This window comes from Orycteropus afer, unplaced genomic scaffold (assembly GCF_000298275.1).
Source record: "Orycteropus afer afer isolate SDZICR_OR568_19922 unplaced genomic scaffold, OryAfe1.0 scaffold00021, whole genome shotgun sequence".
NCBI classification, from domain to species: Eukaryota; Metazoa; Chordata; class Mammalia; order Tubulidentata; family Orycteropodidae; genus Orycteropus; species Orycteropus afer.
Genome location: NW_006921608.1, coordinates 10,172,850 through 10,194,476, shown reverse-complemented (window position 1 = coordinate 10,194,476; position 21,627 = coordinate 10,172,850). Strand labels below are relative to the sequence as shown.

General features: G+C 37.0%; 1 protein-coding gene across 1 annotated transcript in view; it reads right to left on the bottom strand.

Moving 5' to 3' along the window:
• UBR5 (ubiquitin protein ligase E3 component n-recognin 5) overlaps nucleotides 1–21,627 on the bottom strand; it is a 186,528-nt gene that overhangs the window by 54,783 nt on the left and 110,118 nt on the right. Inside the window, exons 15-25 of the mRNA XM_042783640.1 lie at nucleotides 18,949–19,058; nucleotides 17,774–17,886; nucleotides 13,571–13,714; nucleotides 13,363–13,474; nucleotides 12,945–13,099; nucleotides 12,310–12,507; nucleotides 8,432–8,642; nucleotides 7,326–7,452; nucleotides 2,994–3,145; nucleotides 2,482–2,577; nucleotides 1,990–2,113 (exon numbers count right to left, since the gene is read on the bottom strand). Coding sequence (XP_042639574.1) covers nucleotides 1,990–2,113; nucleotides 2,482–2,577; nucleotides 2,994–3,145; nucleotides 7,326–7,452; nucleotides 8,432–8,642; nucleotides 12,310–12,507; nucleotides 12,945–13,099; nucleotides 13,363–13,474; nucleotides 13,571–13,714; nucleotides 17,774–17,886; nucleotides 18,949–19,058 — 1,542 coding nt within the window. The remainder of the gene's footprint in view (nucleotides 1–1,989; nucleotides 2,114–2,481; nucleotides 2,578–2,993; nucleotides 3,146–7,325; nucleotides 7,453–8,431; nucleotides 8,643–12,309; nucleotides 12,508–12,944; nucleotides 13,100–13,362; nucleotides 13,475–13,570; nucleotides 13,715–17,773; nucleotides 17,887–18,948; nucleotides 19,059–21,627) is intronic.

Here is a 21,627-nt window from a genome sequence, read left to right as displayed (position 1 = left end):
TGTTGGATTTTATCAAATGCCTTTTCTGCATCATTGATAGGATCATGTGGTTCTTCTCCTTTATTTATGTGGTGGATGATGTTGATTGTTTTTCTAATGTTGAACCATCCTCGCATACCTGATATGAACCCAACTTGGTCATAATGAATGATTTTTTTGATATGTTGTTGGAGTCTATTGGCTAGGATTTTGTTGAAGATTTTTGCGTCTATATTCTTGAGGGATATTGGTCTGTAGTTTTCCTTTTGAGGTATGTCTGTGCCTGGTTTTGGTATCAAGGTTATGCTTGCTTCATGAGTTAGGGAGGATTCCATCCATTTCTATGTTTTGGAATAGTTTGAGTAGGATTGGTATCAGTTCTTCTCTGAATGTTCGGCAGAATTCTCCAGTGAAACTCTCTGGGTTCCAATTTTTGTTGGTAATTATTTTATGACCTGTTCAACTTCTTCTTTTGTTATGGATCTGTTCATCTTTCTCACATCAGTCTGTGTTAGTTTAGGTAAGTGGTGTGTTTCTAGAAATTTGTCTATTTCTTCCAGATTTTCAAATTTGTTGGAGTACAGTTCTTCGTAGTATCCTGATAGTATCCTTTTTATTTCAGTTGGTTCTGTTGTGATGTCACCCATTTCGTTTCTTATTTGTGTTATTTATATTCTTTCCCTCTTTTCCTTTGTTAAATTTGCCAATGGTTTGTCAATTTTATTAATCTTTTCAAAAAACTAACTTCTGGTCTTGTTGATTTTTTCTATTGTTTATTTTCTGTTTCATTGATTTCTGTTTGAATCTTGATTATTTCCTTTCTTCTGGTGACTGTAGGCTTTTCTTGCTGTTCTTTTTCTATTTATTGGAGATGTTGGTTTAAAGAGTTGATTTTGGCTCTTCTTTTTTGATGTGTGTATTTATTGCTATAAATTGGCCTCTGATTACTGCTTTTTCTGTGTCTCAAAGATTTTGGTGTGTCGTGTTTTCATTCTCATTTGATTCAAGGAATTTTTCAATTTCACTTTTTATTTCTTCTCTTACCCAGTCTTTCTTAAGGAGGGTGTTGTTCAGTTTCCATGTGTTTACTCTTTTTCCATTGGTTTTCCTAGTGTTGATTTCTAATTTGATAGCATTGTGATCTGAGAAGATGTTTTTCAGTATTTCAATGTTTTTAAATTTATGAAGGCTTGCTTTATGGCCTAACATATGGTCTGTCATGGAAAATGTTCCATATACACTACACCACCATTTTTATATGTGCCTCAAATCATGTTACTAAGCTGCTGTTCAGTCATAATTTTCTTTGTAATTCAACGACTTATTTTACTAGTGGATCCCTTCATTTATATAAACATAAATTCATAAGTTGGGCAATTTTTATCCAAGAGTCACTAAGGGATTAGACAAGGTAATTACCCTCTAAGAAGCCACCCCCTTCCAATGTCAGTGGGGATAAGTGACCTCTGCTAGCATAATTGTTTACATTTCTGAGATGATTGTGATAAAGCTAATCTGTGGGTCTGTGCTGCAGAATGGCTATCCTGTGATGAATCATTTTAACAAATAAATATATACCCTGATCAAATGAACAGAAAAGCTGGTTTGTATTTATTCAAAACTAAACCCAAACCCAGTGCCATCAAATTGAATCCAACTCACAGCTCCCTATAGGGCAGAGCAGAACGGCCTCATAGGGTTTCTAAGGCTCTAAATCTTTACAGAAGAAATTCACCTCATCTTTCTCCCACAGAGAAGCCGACAGGTTCAAGCCACCAACCTTTTGGTTAGCAGCTGAATACTATTACGCCACCAGAGCATCTTCTATTCATTTAGTGTACACTGTATGATGTGGGGAAGATGTCATTCACTGACACGAACTTAGTAACAGAGGGAAGACAATGCTGGATCCTGAGAAATTATTTCCAATTCACATAACTGCTGATCAACCCAATTAGTGAAAGTAGCTAAGCTATACCTTCATATAAGAAGTATATTAAAGCCTCTTACTTGGCAGAGAGGAGTTCTCGTAGATAGGGCTGCAGAACAACACTGTCACATAATAATTTCAATATAAAATGAGCATTGGCTTTTCGATCCTTGGATTCTACTACAGAGGGCTCTGTGGAAGGACCTGTACATATGTGATAATGAAACAGAGTAAACAAGACAAAGTAAAAGAATATTCTGGAGTAATACATTAGGTATCCACTACATAAGCCGCTAGCTAAGAAAAAACTTCTAGTATTAGTAATAAATCATTAACTTCATTATGAGGATTTTAAACACCTTAATACATTTTACAGACCTCATACTTACAGATATATCTACATGTACACAACATTTTCACTGATACAGAGAATGTAAGTCAGAGAACAGATGTTTTTCAAGCCAAGAAAAATCTATTCGAGATAAACTGAGAATCTGTAGAAACCTATATGCAAAGTATACCTTATTTATGTTCCAAATGCCTAGGCAGATTAACACGGTATAGATTCTCACCTGGAATGGTGGAGGTGCTTGGTCCTTGACCGGTGCCAGTCGCTGCTGTGGTAAGAGATCCCACAGCGGGGGCCAGGATAAAATCAATGTCACCATCTTTTAGTAAACAGAACAGCAGGATGTACATCATTATAGATAACATATCCCTAACATGTTCTCTTAACTGGACTTAGGGCTTTTCACTGCAAGCCAAAGGTCAAATCAGAAAGAGGAGAAACTTATATTCTTCCAAACTACTGAGAAGCGATCCACTAGGTAAATGAATAGCTTATCTTAATTTCTTCTTACCCGTATAAGAATATAATACTCCAGTAAAAGAGTGACGACTGCCCAGTTTCTAGAATTTTAATTTTTAAAGTACAAATCTCTTAAACCAAAGTTTTATTAGTTAAAATAATGCTTTTGTTACTTTCATATATTTCAAATTTCTAAACATCTCATTAAAATGTTCACTTTCTTCTTTTATGACCTAATCTTTTCAATAAAACACTAAGTAAGATAATAGATCTTACCAGGATCCATTGCAGGAGGGTCAGGAACCCAACTAGGGGGAGCTATGGGAGGTGAAACTGGATCCTGGTGGTCACTGGAGGAAGCTCCTGCTTCATGTCTACCCAGACCAGCTGCTCTCAACGAACGTCTCATCATCTCCCGTAATCTCAAACTAGAAGAACAGGGACAAAACCAGAGCTCACTACTAGGTCTGCCCATAATTCACAGGTGCAGAGAACTTCTCATCTGAGAAGCTCAAGTATGTTCTACAAGCAAACACTCCAGGCAAGGGAGGTGCAGCACAAATGCCAATTCTGGAATCACAGAGTAAGTCAGCGAGGGATAGAAATGCGACCAGGGCCCCTACACCCAGTGCAACACTACCACCACTGTATTAGGCTCCCACACAAACTAAGCACAGGGAACAAAACTTGTTGTGATGTAAGATTAGCAAATAAGTTTTACCTTTTCGTACAGTTAAGAAAAATGAACAGCTAAACATTAAAACAAAAAAAAAATTTATTTCTTTCCTCTGCTCATGATCAATAAGAATAAAGTTTAATAATGGATATCAGCAAACATACTGATTAGTACAAAACCAATATTTTTAGCCTCAGTCCGAAACATTTTGGTAAACAGGCACTAAATCTCTTATTTGTGATCTCAAAAGCAATTAAACTAATATCCATACAGTGAATAGTTTTAAAACAAAGATCAATTTTGATTTATTTCTTATACAAAAAGTGTTTTTAAAAAACAGCACAACTTGCATCCCAGGAAATTAAGAAATGAAACTGGAGCTTGTGGAATGTGTTGTTAGATTAAAGCCTGGGCGTGGTATTTTTTGTCTCCTGCTATACAAAAAAAAAAAAAAATGTGTACAGGTATGCACATCACTAAAAAGAAACAGAATCATCAACACAGACCTCCTACGGACAACTACTTGTACAACAATCTATACTTTACCACTGAATAAAAGCTTACAAAGGCTACAATATTAAGACATTAAGAGTTAACAGCAATTAAGAGAACACACATAAGGCAAATCTCTTCACTCAGCCACAATTTGAGAGATTTTAAATGGTAAAGAGTAAAAACTCAATTGTAAGGGCCAGCAACACAGAAGGGGCTTCATCCTCCCGCACAGATTTAATCCCAAAGACATGGCATTTCTGATGTGAAAGATCTAACACTCTTGAGCATGATATACCTTAAATGAGCAATTTTGAAAAAACTGTTAGTGCTTGAATCTCTGAGATTGTTTTTTAATCCTAGGGCAAATGTGCTTTTCCATATCAATATATCATCAATTTTATAAGAAAAAAATCTAAAACCATTTACGAAATTTCTTTTAGAGGCTACTTTCAGAAACACATCTATTTTATTAGGCTTATGTCTGATGATGCACTTTTTGGATATTCTTTAGAATATTCTGCAAAGCAAACTGTGAGGACTCAAATAATATCAGTTCTAGTACTCACTACTACAAAACAGCTCCAATCAATGTTAACTCTCTCCCAATTGAGAAATTTTTGTGTAAAGAGTTTTTATAATAATAAAGGGGGTGTAGGACGTAGTTATTGTTTTAGTCCAGGTCACCTCTCTATCCAGAGATAACACACACAGAGAAAGGCAAGCTCCTTACCAGTAATAGCACTCACCAGGGTGACTGTTCACACTGTGATGCTTCTAAACAATTTTAATTAAGTTTCAACACAAGACACTTGGTATCCCAATGTGCCTTCCTCAAAACACAGAGAAAAAGCAGCAACAGTTGGGAGACACTTTGAATGACCTGGAAATAAACGCATGCTCTGGGCTTATAGGAGGAATGTTTATTTGCATCAGAGTTATACACTTAATGCCTACCGGGCCAGGCAAGTAAAGTAACGAGTGAAAGGCAGTCAGATTTAACATGGAAGGACAATTGGTAAACTCTGCTGGCGGTTCAAACCCACCAGCCACTCCTCAGAAGGAAGGTTGGGCAATCTACTTCCACAGTGATACCTCCTCAGAAACCCAAGGAGGGGTGGCTCTGAGTCGGGTCTGACTAGATAGCACATAAAAACAACAACAGAGGCATACGTGCCCATCTAAGTCATTAAAATTTTAAGGAAAAATGTTTTTAACATTGTACAGGCCAAAGAAAACACACATGGGCTATTTTCCAACCCCTAGCTTTTAGAGTGGATTTAGAATAAATGAACATAAATTGAGATCATAGTCTCATCTTGAACTTGCAAACTCCCAACTTTGTTGTTGTCATGTAGTCAATTCAATATTAAATGAGGGGGTCATCCTTGTCATTTACAAAAAATTGTCCTTAACCTTTTTTCTTCCTTTGGTCTTGGGAACATTTTTAAGTACAATGCCCAGCTCCTCATATAGATTCTTAAAAAAAAAAAAAAAAAAAAACAAAAAAAAAAAAAAAAAAAAAAAAAAACAACAACAAAAAGAAAAAGAAAACAGAAAAAAAAGAAAATTATTCTTCAAGATGCTGTACACAATTCATGAAGATTCACCTGTATCCTCAGTGGCTGAGGACAATACTGAGGAGATACCACCTTGGCTGCTAAGATTCAGAGTTTTGACATTTCTTCGTATAGGCTTGCCTGGAGTCATCGTATTTTCTGACAATATGGAAGAATTCAAGGATGATGTAATTTCCTCTTTGTAAGCACGTTATATCCATGCTACAGAAGCCTTAGAATCCAGTCATGTTCAAACACACCACTGTGACAAAAAAGCGAAGGTCATGTGTCTTCCAGATTAACAATCTCTAGAGTAAATACACCTGCAATCAGATGCATCAATCAAGCTTTCCACTAACTCTGACTTTTGTACTCAGGAATTATTGAGTCACATAACACAACTTCTGAGTCAAATCATCATCTGCTGGCATTTAACAGTACTCCATTCAATATTGCAATTGCATCAGTTTTGAGCTTACAGCTCATGAATCCCAGCCTGCATACTCATCAAGGGGTATCGCCTAGAAAATCCATTGTAGACTAGAGGAGGGTTTCACGTCAATGAAGCAGAGTCTGTGGAATTCCTACTGCCCGGCGTGGATAATAAGACTCCTGTGCTTTCATCTGTTCAACCGGAAGCCCTGAGTTTGAACTGGTTAAGAGCACTGCAGTGAAATCTTCGGCAAATTCCTCAAAGGAGCTTACTCTGCAAATTATTTCTGTGAGCAACACATCACCCACTCTTGAAGCTCCTTTTAGTCTTTGCCTTCAAAATAATCCTTACATGAAAAAAAAAAAAAAAAAGATGGCAGCACTGGTATTGGACCAATCATATCAGAGAGTCCAACTGGATTTGCATCTGTATTTTCCCTGAGGAAATGAAATACCTGAAATAATTCAGACACTAATTTTTCAAGAAAAATTTAAGTTGCTTTCCATTTTAGACCAAACACTTCCTCTGTCTAGTGTAGTCCTAAATAAATAAGTTGACGATAATTTTGCACAGTCTACATAATGTTTTTGTACTATTTTAAGTTATAATTTGGTCACCCACAAATACTATTTGATAAAGCCCACTTCAGGAAAGTTTTGAACCTGGAAAGCTATCAACTTGGTAGGTTTCTTGGTGCCAATTTATATATCACCATTTTTAAAGGGAAAGTTAAATGTGGAACAGAAAATAAGCAAGGGATGTCCTCATCTTAAGTAAGCTTTCCAATCTATCACATTAGCACACAGCAGGTGGGCTTCCATCAATGATGTCAGTAACAAGAATTGTGGCTCTGTTGTGTCTAGAATAAATGTTCTTTTTCCTACAGAAAAACTATATTCTAAAGTCTCTAAATTCCTCATGTATTCAAAAACCTATCAGTTTTTAACATGTTATGAAGATCTGCTCATCCCACAACTCAGAAAGCCTGGAAGTTTAAAACATCAAATATTCAGAAAACAATACACATGAGCCTTTTACTTCTTCCCAGATTATTAAAACATCTGAGAAATTGACCTAAGCAAGTCATCTGAGAATGAAAGAACGAGGGGTTCTTTTCAATTATTGTATTACCTGTTCTCCAACTAAAGAAAATAGCTTCCTAGAAAGCAAAAATGATGAATTTAGAACACATTCAAAGAATCAAGCTTGAATTATCTAATTATCTCAGATTTATGACGTACCCTAGGTCCTATTATTCTACACTTAAACTACGATATTTTCAGGCATTTTTCCCCAGGGTGATGATTTCACTGCCAAGAAAGGAGGAACAACAACAACAATAAAGGAACCGACCAACTCATGCATGTGGTAGATAAGAGAGATTATTTTCTTCTGTATTTGAAATTTTTTTTCCTCCAATTAAACTTTCCTGGTAAAAATCACATTACCTTCGGCTACTTGATGATCCAGCCCGATTACCTGGGCCATTACTTGAAACAACTGAAATTGCATTTGCAATGGCCTCGACAGCAGATAGCCTTTCTGCAAATGTATTTCTTTCTGAGCGCTCTGCTTCTGAAACATAAGAGAAAAAGTTGGGATCAATTTCAATTTCAAAACTAAGAGATTAAGTATGCACAGGCTTCCAGATGCTAGATGCTATAATTTTAATGCACATACTATACATACATAACATACATACATAATAGCCAACACTTTAATTAGAGCAACAAGACAGCCTGGACTATGATCTTTTAATACATGAATTGTTTTGTATTCTGCCTTACTTTACAATCTCCAAAGGCCAAAAATGAGATCATTAATTAGTAGATTGAAATTAAATGTTCACTACTAAGAAGAAAAAAACCTACATATCAGTATCTCAGTCTTAGTTTTATACACTGGCATAAAGGTCATAAACCTGCAAACCACTATTCAAAAATGTACCAATCAGAATACCAATAGCCAAATTCAAAACAAGAAAAAACGTTATGAATTATGTAAGTGCATTTTAGGTTTTTTAAGTTTCCTCTTTTGTTTATTCATTTAAAAACGTTATGGCAAAAAGACCTTTTTACACTTTTTAAAAATATCTAACAACTCACTAGGTTACTTTTCCTTCTGTAGTCTAAAAATTGGGATTAAAAATTGCCACAATGTAACTCTGACTTCTGTACAGCCATACAGAATTAGAGTGCTATTCAGACTGTTAATTGCTAAAATAATTAAATAACTCCCATAGTCATAAGTCATCTGTAATTGTAAGTCAGTAAAGCTTATTTTAAAATATATATATATCTATATATAGAGAGAGAAACAGAATTCAACACAACAAAAAAAATACACTTCATTTGCTTATATGATACACCCATCCTGACAAGAGGACAGGCATATTTAAGAGACTCAAAAGTCAAGATTTTACAGAACACAATAAAAGTACACACATATAAACAGAGTCTTTATAGCAATTTGCTTATCTTTTCCATTAAATGTTGTCATATTTCCACAACTGTAACTTTTTACTAAAAGACTTTGTTAGAGTTCTTAATCTCACCCTCTTCTTCCTTAGTTTCCTTATTGCTGGTTGGAAAGCAAACTGATACACAAGCATGCAAAATATTTCGATTTCCATCACATCTATGGCTGATGAATGTCTGCAGCATCTGTAGATTCTGCTCTAAAACGACTGCTTGCTCGAGATTCACGAGATACTGTCGACAGGCTTCATAGTCACAACGTAGAATATGCTGCATTAAGGTTTGTTTCTGTGCTCAGAGAAATCAGGGAGAAAAAGAAACTTCAATAATTTCAATTGCATATCACATGTCAAAATCTTCTCATGGCCAGCACTATATGTAATCAGCTTTGCAAGTAAGTAGAGACAGTTTTAGGTGGTGTGGCAAAAGGAGTTGAACTTAAAGGTACCTTTGAGTATAGCGACCACTGGTGGCGCTCACTTGCTAACCAAAAGCTTAGCATTTCACATCTACCAGCTGCTCCACGGGAGAAAGATGTGGCACTCTACTTCAGATGTGCCTTGGAAACCTCATGGGGCAGTTCTACTCTGCCTTACAGGGCTGCTATGAGTTGGAATTGACTCAACGGCTGTGGGTTTGGTTGGTTTGGAATCTGGGTATACAAATGATAAGAACAGAAATGGGTTGGCAAACTTTTCCTGTAAAGGACCAGTAAATATTCACAGCTTTTACAACTACTCAACTCTGCTGTTTTAGTGGGAGAGTAACCATATTCAATGCATCAATGAATGAGAGTGGTCAGATTTGGCCAACAGGCAATAGTTTATTGACCCCAGATTTATATTATATGTTATACAGCCACACAGAATTAGAGTGCTATTCAGACTGTTAATCAATGAAGAAAAGAGTATAAATTTTATTCTAGGCTTACTCTCTCCCTCTTATGCTCTTAAGGTTACCACATTATACTGTGATCCATGAAAACCAAAACCTTCAACTCCCCAGCAATCACAACAACTGCAAACCCCGAAGGTGATAACTAATGTAGTTAATTGTCTGCAACACAGTAGTGCTAATGAAGTATTTACAGAACATACCATTAACTACCTAACTGCAAAGAGCACATATCAAACTTATCAAAAAGTTCAAATGTAAAACTAGTTGTATTTAATGGACTGAGTATACAGCATTACTTTTACAATGTATCAAACTTATCAAAAAGTTCAAATGTAAAACCAGCTGTATTTAATGGACTGAGTATAAAGCATTAGTTTTAGAAAACAAACTAGTTCATTTTAACTAGAATTAGGGACTGGAAGAAAGCAGGTAAGAAAAGTATGTGGAAGTAAAAAGGGAGAAAGCAGAATGTACTTGAAAAATGTGCTACCTCCTCCCCAGAGTGCCTTTCTCCCACACTTCAGGGGCCTGAGGGCCCAAAAGAAAATACAACCCAAATGCCATTTTCAGCACCTACAATATATGAAATAAGCCATTTTGACTGTGGAACTAACTATGGCTCTCAAGTGACCCCATAATAAGCAACTGCGAGTTCAAGAATATGAGGTGAACTACCTAAGGCTAAATTTTCCAAAGACTGGTGAAATATATGCATTAAAATGTGTTGATAGAGTATTCAAAATTTCTCCAAAGAACAAAAAGAACAATATTTTCAAAGTCAACTAAAAATCAAGTTATTTTGTTGCACACTGCTGTGATATGGAATGTTTTCAAACAATCAGCCAGTTATTTGGCTAGAAACAGACATAGGGAACTCTCTCTGCTGGACCCTGTATGGTTTCTCACACTGAGAATATACTACTACACACAGCTGTGTAACAGGCAAAAAAGTTTATTCTGTATCGCTATATATTACAACATGTGTCAAGGCAAAGGGCAGAAAAGGTTCACTAAAAAATGTCTTGTGGTTCTACTGTGTGCCAAGCCCTAAACATAGAGGTACAAAGATAAATGATGACACACTTTATCCCTACCCATGGGATGCTGACACATTTTATCTTACCCATGAGATGCTGACAATGTACAAGAGTCACAGAACCAAATGCCACAGGAGCATTAGAAGCAAATAAATGAGTGAAGGGGGCTGAGCGTAAAACACACATACATATACGCACAACACAAGCTACAAAATAAATGGCAACTAACAATTGGACTCAGGGCAACAAATTACCAGTAGTGAGAACCGCAATGAATTAAGAGAGACTTTATGTAACCTCTGGGAGTTCTGGTGGCATAGTGCCAAAGGCATTTGACGGCTAACCAGAAGGCTGGTGGTTCAAACCCACCAGCCACTCCTCGGAAGGCAGACTGAGAGATCTACTTCCATAGAGATACTGCTTTGGAAACCCAAGGAGGTGTCACTATGAGTCAAATCTACTCAATGGCAGTGAGTTTGGTTTTGGTTCTAGGATACCACTTATCTCAGCTGGAGGAAACTCCAGTTCTTATTCCTTCCTTAGTCTCTTCTGCTGGTTGCTCTTTATCTCCCTAGCATTTAAACACTCACAGCTCTGTCTCTGGACCTTTTCTCTTCTCCACAACCTTGGTAATCTTGTACAGTATCACACCTTTCAACACCACAATTCCCGAGAACGTTTCTCCAGTTTATTCTTTTTTCTCCTGGTCTCCAGAGTTACACATCTAACTCTCTACTCACCAACTCCCCCTGGTATCTGAAAGGCAACCCAAACTTAACATTTCTAAAATCAAATTCCTATGCCTGCTTTGGTTTTTGTAATCTGCATCCAGATAAATGGCAACTTGTTTCTTCCAAAACCATGTCACCTTCTTAATTCCTTACATCCTATACTTAACCATCTGCAGATCCTGTAGGCTCTACATTAAAAATTTATCTACTATATCTAAAATCTAATCCCTTTTTAATTCATAGGCCAAGGCACCATCATCTCCCACCTGAATTACTGTAACAGTGTCTTAACTAGTCTTTCTACTTCCATACTTGCCCCCTTAGTATTCTCGGCACATCAGCAGTGATCCTTTTAAAGTGTATGTCGAAGTAGGGCCATCTCTGTTCAAGTTGCTCCAGGGCCTTTCAATGATGCTGCCTCCACATCTAACAAACCCCTCCACCTCAACATGTTTAACCCTAACGCTACCCTCTGTCCTTATATTCTTCTTTCTGTACTTCTTCACATCACAGCCAAATCAGAAGCTTAGGGTTACAGTAACTCCTTCCTCTTATTTACCATTGACATCCAGTCACCAAGGTTTACAGTCTCTAATCTATCCATTCTTCTTCACTCTTGAGAATTTAAACTGACTTTGTTTGGCACCTGGATAATTACATTAGCTGTTTATCTGGTCTCTATGCTGCCATGTTCCATCTCTTACATAATCTACAAATCCATCTTCCACTGCTAATTATCTTTTCTAAAACAATCTAATCATGCCAGTCCTAAAGCTTAAAATCTTTTCCTCATACCTTTTAGGGAAAAGTTCAGTCCTCTTAGGTCAGCACACAAGGCACCCACGTCTATCTCTCCAGCATCACTGGTTGCCACTCATGGGCCCATATGAACCCTACCTTCTGGTTATATCCAGATAATGTATATAGCCTCCCAACACATTATATAGATTCACAAAGGCTGCTCTTAGTGCCTGGGATAACATCTCCAACCTTAATCCCTATGTCTAGGGAACCTGTACCGAATCAATAAAAGCTCTGTTCAAGCATCACTCCCCTCAAGGATGTCTTCTCTACAGCCACAGTCTGATTTAGATCACTCTTCTTTGTGCCCCTACACTGTGTATGCCTTAAATTACACCGTAATCACTGATTTACTTATCTCTCTTGTCCTAATAGCCTGTTGGCTCCTAGAGGAAGGGGGCAATGAATGACCTATTCAAAACTGTTTCCCTAGACTCATGCAAGTATCTTCTGAATTAAAATGCCTAGTAGTTGCAAAGGTTAAATTACCTCTACAGCCATGATGATAATAGCAGCTTTCTTTTTGATTGTTGAATTGGCAGGAAGATTTATTAAAGAATGTACACCCATTCCAAGACTACTAATAGGTGGAAGATCAAGCCAATCAGGATCCCTTATTCCTCCCATGCAATCTTTGGCCATTGGGTAGATAGTACCATTTCCATCTCGAAGAATAATAGGAGACTCCTAAAATGGAAGACAAGTAATACAGTTTAGCTCCCAAGCAAAAATGTATCTGTAACTGTTACAATATTATCTATTTTCAAACTGGAGGTTAATAATAATGACCAAACAAGGATTCTGGCATTAAAAAGTGTTGTAAATTCTTCAATAGGTTACTAATAAGTAATTGGGAACTCTGGTAGCGTGGTGCCTAAGGCACTTGACTGCTAACCAGAAGGCTGGTGGTTCAAACCCACCAGCCACTCCTCAGAAGGAAGGTTGGGCAATTTACTTCCGTAGTAATACCACCTCAGAAACCCAAGGAGGGGTCGCTATGAGTCAGATTTGACTTGATGGCACAAAACAACAACATCAGTAAGTAAATGAGAGCTGACCCTAATAACCACAAAAATGCCCCTGTTGTCACATCACTTTTCAAAAGCAGAACTGAACTTCTATACCTGTCCAGCAGTGAAAATGGCCACATTCCTCTCATTCTGACCAAGAAAAGCAATGCTGCTTGTAGGGAAATTATTTTCCTGTTCTGCTTTTCCTGTAGCAAGATCAAAGATACAATACCGTACCCAATTTCCAGTCTTCAAAACAGCATGCACACCTTCAGAAGCATATAAATACAAAGAAATATTGTTATACATCATCAATAATCTCTAATTAAGAATCTACCAAATCCTGATACCTCTGGTCACGTTTGTAAGTTAATTCAAACACATACACTTTACTCCATAATATTGCACACAGGGGACAAAAACTGCCAATGCTCCAAACCATTTTAATGTTATTCCCTTTTACTCCACAAACACTAATAATATACAAAGTAGACTGGTTAAACGTTACCGAAAAAAGTCACAAAATATTTACCTTTTGAATCTACATTCACTGCTAGTATTTCTGTTTTTTCAGGTATACAAAGCTTTTTAGGAGTCCTTTGGAAACAGTCTGGAACTTTTGGTGTTCCACCAGTTTTGACAACCTACACAACACAAAACAAGTTTTGCTCTCAAATTCTCATGGCATACCAAAGGACTCAGTTCCAAAATCAGCTTCCGAGTGATTCCTCTACACTTACCTGCAGTTCATCAATTCTAAGTAACCTACAATCTTGCAGGAGGGAAGAAGGGTCGGCATCTGAACCAGTGCTGCTTTGGCAGTTTGTATTACTGGATGTTCCTGGAAATTTTACAGCAACATAGGCACCATCCACTTTTAGCACCTAGATGTACAATTAAATATGGTAAGCAATATGCAGATTCTATTCATTGAACTAATTTAACACTGAACAAAGGGATAAAAGGCATTTAATTGGACTCCTCATAAATGTTTCTTCATATAATCACCATATTATAAAACTAAACTAAACACACTAATCAAAGTTTTGCTGTTGATGTCTATACTCTAGGAGCTCTGGTGGTGCAGTGGTTGTAGCATTTGGCTGCTAATGAAAAGGTCAGTGGTTTGAACCCACCAGCTGCTCCATGGAAGATGAGGCACTCTGCAACCATAAAGATTTACAAACACTGGAAATCCTACAGGGGTCACTATGAGTCAGAATCGACTTGATGGCAGTGGGTTTGGTTTGTTCTTGGTCTACACACTCCAGGCTCACTTTCTAATGAAAAACTGACCTATACAGTCAGTGATTATTCTATACATGTTTAACCATCAACTAAAAAATAAAGAATAACCCATGAAACCCCATCTTCCCTCATTAGAACAGCACTGTCCAACAGAACTTTCTTGATGATGGCAATGGCATTAATCAGCACTGTCCCACGTGGCATCCACTGGCCATTAAGTTCATTAACACTAAAAATGAAATTAAGGTGAATGGAAGGCTGAATTTTAATATTACTTAATTTTTATAAATTGAAATTACCACATATAGCCAGTGGACTACTGTACTGGACAGCACAGGTAGTCAGCACACAGTAAGACAGCTACAGGACTTAAAACCAGGATATCTGAGCTCCACCTCTGCTACTTAGTGTCTGCATGCTTCTGAGTGAGTGTGATCTTCTCAGAAGAAAATGCCTGCTCATAAACTGCAGTTCTATTTTGAGAATCAAATGGAAGGGTGTAAGAAAAAAGCCTTTGTAAAGTATAGAACAAAGTGTAACTACTCTGTCATTTAAGTACAAATGAAAAAGCTTCACATTTTAGGAAAACTTTTACTATGTAGAATCTAATATTCTAGATCCATTTTATTTTTATGTTTTATTGTGATTTGGTTGAAAGTGTACACAGCATATTCATTTTCCATTCAACAGTTCATACGCATTTTGTTTCATGACATTGACTGCAATCCCATAACGTAACAGCTCTCGTCCCACTTCCTCCTTGTATTTACCTTCCTCCTGTCCTTCTCTCCTATGCACTCCTGCCCCCTGAGCTATCTCACTGTGCGATTACTGCCCCTTCTGATCTCCCATGGTTGACTGTTCTAAGGAGTGCACCTACTTGGTGTAAATGTTCATCCTATATATCTCTTTGGCTGGAAGTCCACAGGAATGAGTTCAACTACAGGCTGCAGGGTGACTGGGGGCTACAGTCTCAGGGGTTTCACCAGTCTCTATCAGACCAGTAAGCCTGGTCTTTTTTGTAATTTTGAGTTTTGTTCCATATCTTTCTCACACTCTATCCAGGATCTCCTATACTGATCCCTTTCTGAGTGGTAGACAGTGATAGACAGGTACCATCTAGTTCTTCTGGTCTCAGTCATGCAACCTGAGGCTTGCATGGTCAACTAGTTCCATGGACTGTTTTCATGCATCTATGATTTTCTTCATTCCTCCTTGCTCCAGATAAGGAAAGACCAATTGTTGCATCTTAGATGCCTGTTCTCAAGCTGTGAAGACCCCAATTGCTACTCACCAAAGCAGGATGTAGAACTACATTTTTGTGTGTATGTTATGCTAACTGAGTTTGATGTCCCTCGTGACTTGATGTCCCTCGTGACTTGATGTCCCTCGTGACTTGATGTCCTGTAAGCCCAGTGACTCACTCCCTCAAGGTGTTTGGCTGTGGTTTAGAAGTTACTATAACTTTGCCCATTAGCTCTATTATATATACGGACATTCTTACAGCACATACAAATATATATGCAGAAATATCATCTGCCAAACATATATATGGTCATGGGTATATTCCTTCTGGCCTACTTAGACCTGATCATTTAGCTTGTCTACCTATGTATTTACCTGTAGATTGTTATTACTGATAATGCAGTATTGTGTAAAAAGCATTTACCTTTGTTTTATGTACCCTTGTGCACCTCTCCAGGTCTTCCTTTTCCTTAATGTTATTGTGCTGTCTACTCACTTTCAGTATACTGCCTTTCCCTTCATCCCAATCAATACTCGTTTGTTACCGATCTAGCAATTTTCCTTCTCTTCCCCTCCCATCCCTACAAAGAACCAACAAAGAAGTTTACTTCCATGTGTAAATCTCTCCTTGACCTTTTTATAATAGTGGACTCATACAATATTTGTCCTTTTGTGACTGACTTATTTCACTCAGCATACCGTCCTCCAAGTCTGTCCATATTATGAGGTGTTACATGAATTCTTCACTATTCTCTAGTGTTGCATAGTATTCCCTTGTGTGTAGGTACCAGTTTGTTTATCCATTCCTCAGCTGATGGAAACTTAAGTTGTTTCCTCTCTTTGCTATTGTCAACAGTGCTGTGATGAACATGGCTGCACATGTATCTATTCATATCCTGGCTCTCACTTCTTTAGGATATGTACCTGGTAATGACACTGCTGGATCAAATGGTGTTTCTACTTCCAACTTTATAAGGAATCGCCATACTGTTTTTCACAGTGGTTGTTATCATCTGACAGTCTCACCAGCAGTAAATGAGAGTCCCAATCTCTCCACATCCTTGTCAGCATTTTTCTGTCTTGCTGAACTTGGCTATTATTGCTCAGGTAAGAATGATACCTCACTGTTGTTTTGATTTCTGTCTCTCTCATGGCTAATGATTGCAAGCACTTCTTCATGTGTTTTCTTAAAAAAAAAAAAAAAACCCACAAACTCACTGCTATCAAGTTGATTCGACTCATAGTGACCCCTCCTTGGGTTTCTGAGGCACTAACTCTACGAAAGTAGATTGCCCAATCTTCTTTCCGAGGAGTACCTGGTGGGTTTGAACCACCAGCCTTCTGGTTAGCAGTCAAGTGCCTTAGGCACTATGCCACCAGAACACCTCTGGTGTTGCTGGCCACCTGAGTTATCTACTTTGGTGAAGTGTCTGATCATGTCTTCTGCACATTTTTTAAATGGATAGTTTGTCTTTTTGGTGTTGAGTTGCTGAAGTTTTCTATCAGTTTTTAGAGATAAGTTCTTTGTCAGATATATCACTGCCAAGTATTTTTTTCCCAATCTGTAGGTTCTTTTTTTACTCTTTTGATGTGCTTAAGAATTTAATTTTTAAAGATCCCAGTCATCTAGTTTATCTTCTGCTATTTGTGCATTTTTAGTTATGTTTGGTAGTCTATATATGTCATATATTAGGACCCCTAAGCTGGCTTTCTTTTGGTAAGTTTGTCACTATTTTTCTTTTAACTTTACACTTTTAGGTTTCTCATTTAAGTACTTGATCCATCTGGAGTTAGTTTTTGTGTACAGCATGAGGTAAGGCTCATTTCACCTTTCTGCACATGGATATTCAGTTTTGCCGGCACCATTTGTTAAAGAGACAGTTGTCTCTTCCCATTTAATGGATTTTGGCCCTTTGTCAAAGATCAGCTATCCACTGGTGAATGGTAGATTTATTTTTCTTTTAAGTGTGTGGGGAGAAAGGGATGAAATTAACTTGGAAGGAAAGACTAGCTTCAGGAAAAAGGGAAAGTGGAGAAGGGATATGACTTTTAAAACTGTGTTATAGAATATGACCACAGACCCATTTAAAAGATAGGGAAAACATGCGTCAGGGTCGATTCAAAGGCAACTGGTGTGTGTGTTTCAAAGAAATGACTGTATCGAAAATCAAGATATCTCTCTGTAACTCTTCTGTAACCTAAAATTATTACAAAATAAAATGACTTAAAAAAGGAACATACAACAACAAATGCTCAACAAGAGGCTGTCCATCTCTCCAGGACAGAGAAGATGCATGGGTCAGGTTAAGAAGTGGGACTGATGAGACCACTAAAGGTGATAGAGCAGCCTTGGAAAAAGGGCTGATGGACACTCACCAACTGTAAATTCTTGGATAACTGATATCATTATAGTTCTGTTAGTAACTGATTCTTAGATATTGTGAACAAACCTTGCCAACAGGAACATTCTTAACATCTTCCACAAAAACGACTTCCCTAAGAGCCCACTGCTCTTCGTTCACCTTTTCCTCTTCTTTCGGGGCAGGGGTCGACCGTCGTCGTTCTTAGACAACAACAAAATGGTAAGTACCAAAAAGAAAATGTGAAAGAGACTTTATAGATTTCATCTAAGTATATGAAGAAGATCAATTTTACAGGGATACATAACCAAGGCTTCTAAATAAAATTTTGTTAACTACTGCTTTATGAACTGGGGTCTCATTACCAATTTACAGCCATATCCATTAATGCTTAGTTAAAGTTATATTAACACTACTACAAACAACAAGCAAAGAAAACAAAAGTATTTTGGGAGCCTTCAAAAGTAAGAGTTTTTTGACCAGTGTTTAAAAAGGAAGATCTGCTGGGATATTCTTAAAGCTAACACCTTAGTCTAACTTCAATTTCATGTACGTCAGTTTCCTCAGGTACAAAGCAACTGCAGGCAGTGCACAGGTTACAAATGAGATCCATTCTCAGCTGTGTTTGTAAGTCAAATTTGTAGGTAAGTCATGCATACTGTTTTTATTTACCCTTTGGTGGAAAAAAAGGCTTAAAGCCTTTTCCATGATTTAAAAGCTGCACATGCAGCAAGTGAAGGTGATTGTGATGAAAAAGAAATTGTCGTGAGTAGAGACTGGTTCAAACGTTTAAAACCGAGGGCAAATTTACATAATATTAAAGAGCAAGTATGAACTGTCTATAAGTTAGACATTCATAACCTAGGGGGCCACCTATACATTTTAAAATAAATTTTGAGGAGCTTTCTAAAACCTCTATGAATCCAAGGTGTAGAAGTAAATCCAGATTCACGAATTCGATAAAATCCCAGCAAAGTTGTGACCACATCATAACCAATCCACAGTAAGTGAAGCATAATTTCTTTCTATCACTGCAGTGCATTTTACATATATTAAAAAACTGTAATCCCCACAAACAGAAATAAAAAATGCTGTGAATACTATTTTTCCACTTAAACAAAGCTGTACAAAATAAACAAACAGAGACACAATTTAAATGAAAAGACCTAAGAAAATCTTGAGTTGCTTCAAATTAGAAACAAACTGAACCCCGCTATCTGCATGGGACATTATTCTGACCAGTGCACACTACACATAAAACTTACTATATGGCATTGACGCACTGCTGGCAATTGAGGATGCATCACTGCAGGTGGACGCAGGCGATGGTGGAGGACCCATTTCTGTCTTCACTGGTTCCTGCTTATTCTCAGGCCTGAGATTAGAAAGCAGATTATCCTTATAATCAGGAAAATGAACTATTAGAAACATTTGTCAAATGCTTTATTTTTAAGACTCAAGTTTCGTCTTATAATTAGAAAAATGCTCTGAAAAAGGTACACACTGTGTACTTACAATTTTTAGTGTAACGTTCTAATACAGAAAAGAAAAATATATCATGCAAAGCTATCAACAAATTGGAAAAATGACTTATATAAACTCTATTGAGAATAACAAAAGTACAGCTTCATGAATCAACATAGCTTTATCATAAGGCTCAAGCAAGTCAGATTCCTATGTCAGTGAATATATAACTCAGACTAACTGAGAAGTAGCAATTTAAGTTGAAAAAATGGTAAAGGCAAATAGGTAAAAAGCTACTAGTAGATCATTAATTTACTAAGGTTCAAAGAAAGAATTCTTCTCATAATGGTTTTAAAAAATTTATTCTTGAACCATCTGGTAATGAACCATCATCACCTGCTTTAACTGAAAAAGGAAATTTTACGATTAAAAAACTATCCCTCTTAAAATAAGTTTTATTTCATTGACACTCTAGTGAAGAAGGTAACTACAACAATATACAATATTATATGGATACATGATAAAGATATAAATATTTTATCCATTAAAAGAAGCAGTCAGTTTTTAGTTAGGAAAGGTCACTTAACACTCAACAATTTGTTATATATTTCATCCTGATATATATTATAATCAAGGTGAATATCTTAACTCTTTCATTTCCTAATACCCCCGCCAAGAACTTCACCTAACCTCAGAAATGGTCCAAAGAAAACCAGCATTACTGTCACCAGTCTTTTAGCAAGAGTGCTCAGTACAAGGACGAAGTGAATATTCATGGCTGCTCTGCAAATCTTGTGACAGTGGAAGCAAGCCAGTACTGATTCATCACTTACATGCCTCTAAAGTGAACTCATTTCAATGACTAGCAAAGAGGAACACTAATCACAATAAAATTATTATCTTTCTTGCATTTCATTTCACTTAGCTCTTTTACAGGTTTACTAATACAGGTGACAAATTTCAAGAAAGGTACTGAAAACCTTCATAAATTATAGGATGTAAATGCTGTGTGCCATCAAGTCGGACCTGACTCATAGCGACCCCTCCTTGCGTTTCCGAGGCAGTATTACTATGTAAATAGATTGCCCAATCTTCCTTCTGAGGAGTGGCTGGTGGGTTTGAACTCCAGCCTTCTGGGTAGTAGTCAAGTGCCTTAGGCACTACACTACCAGAGCTCCTAGGATATAAATAGTATATTATAATCTATTCATTTATACTTGTGCATATCAAAAGATATTCCAGCTGCCCTTCATGAAGTTCATAAAACAACATAAATGTGTTTTGTTACTTTTATTTTCTGGATTTAAAAAACAATGTAATTAGGGAAAAAGACTGCAAAACACAAAAAACTGTATTTTAAGAAACAGAGAGAGGGAGAAAGCACTTGAAGCCAAATACCTTAGACATAAATCACAAAGGCTTCAGTTTGTTCAAGATTTTTTAACATATTTAGCAACAGTAAGCTGTGTTGAGCTTCCATTTGCGTTTTTAATATTAAGAGGAGTAGCAATAGTAAAGTTAGTACATTTGTCATTATTACATTTATATGTACTGTATGGTTTGAATTACTTCCTTACAATGCTTGTATAAATCTAGAAAACACCTCAAATATTTAAAATGGTATTTCTGGAATGTGGTATTTTTACTCTTCTGTGTTTCTACAACGCTCTTATATGTGTGTGTGTGTGTGTGTGTATATATAAAACGCAACCATTGTCGTGCAGTCGAATCCAACCCATAGCGACCCCTCCTTGGGTTGCCGAGGCAGTATCACTACGGAAGTAGATTGCCCAACCTTCCTTCCGGGGAGGGGCTGGTGGGTTTGAACTGCCAGCCTTCTGGTTAGCAGTCAAGTGCCTTAGGCACTATGCTACCAGAGCTCCCTTTATATATATATATTAAGGAAAAAATTGATTAAGGAAAAAAATCATTTAAAAACTTTATTGGGACAATTTGGAAACAGACAGTGGTAGCACCTACACAATGTGGTGAACATAATTAATATAATTGCCTGTATATATTAAAATGGTTGAAATAGCAAATAAGAAATAAGAAAACTGGAGAAAAAAATTTTTCCATTAAACCTTTAAGTTTATGTACCAAACAACCAGAATGTACTACTCTATGCAATTCAACGGTATTTCTGTTCACATATTCCTCCTACCCAAAAAAAGTTTACAAATTACACAGAATTTTCCTCCCCAGCACATTAACCTGTAAATCCCTTCCAGTGATTCAAGATGCAGGCAAGACAATAGACAGAAACTAGGAAGGCAATTATACAGGGAGAGAAAGCCGGCCTAATGGTAATGTCAACACATCATTACTGCTACAAAGCACCTGCAAAGCAACACATCTAATGACAAAACAAAGACTTCAAAAGCACTCTACACTCCCATTCTGGCCTGACTCACGGATAACAGCCATCATCTACAAGTATTAACCAAACTGTGAAAAGTAAACTTTAGCAAGTCCCTTCA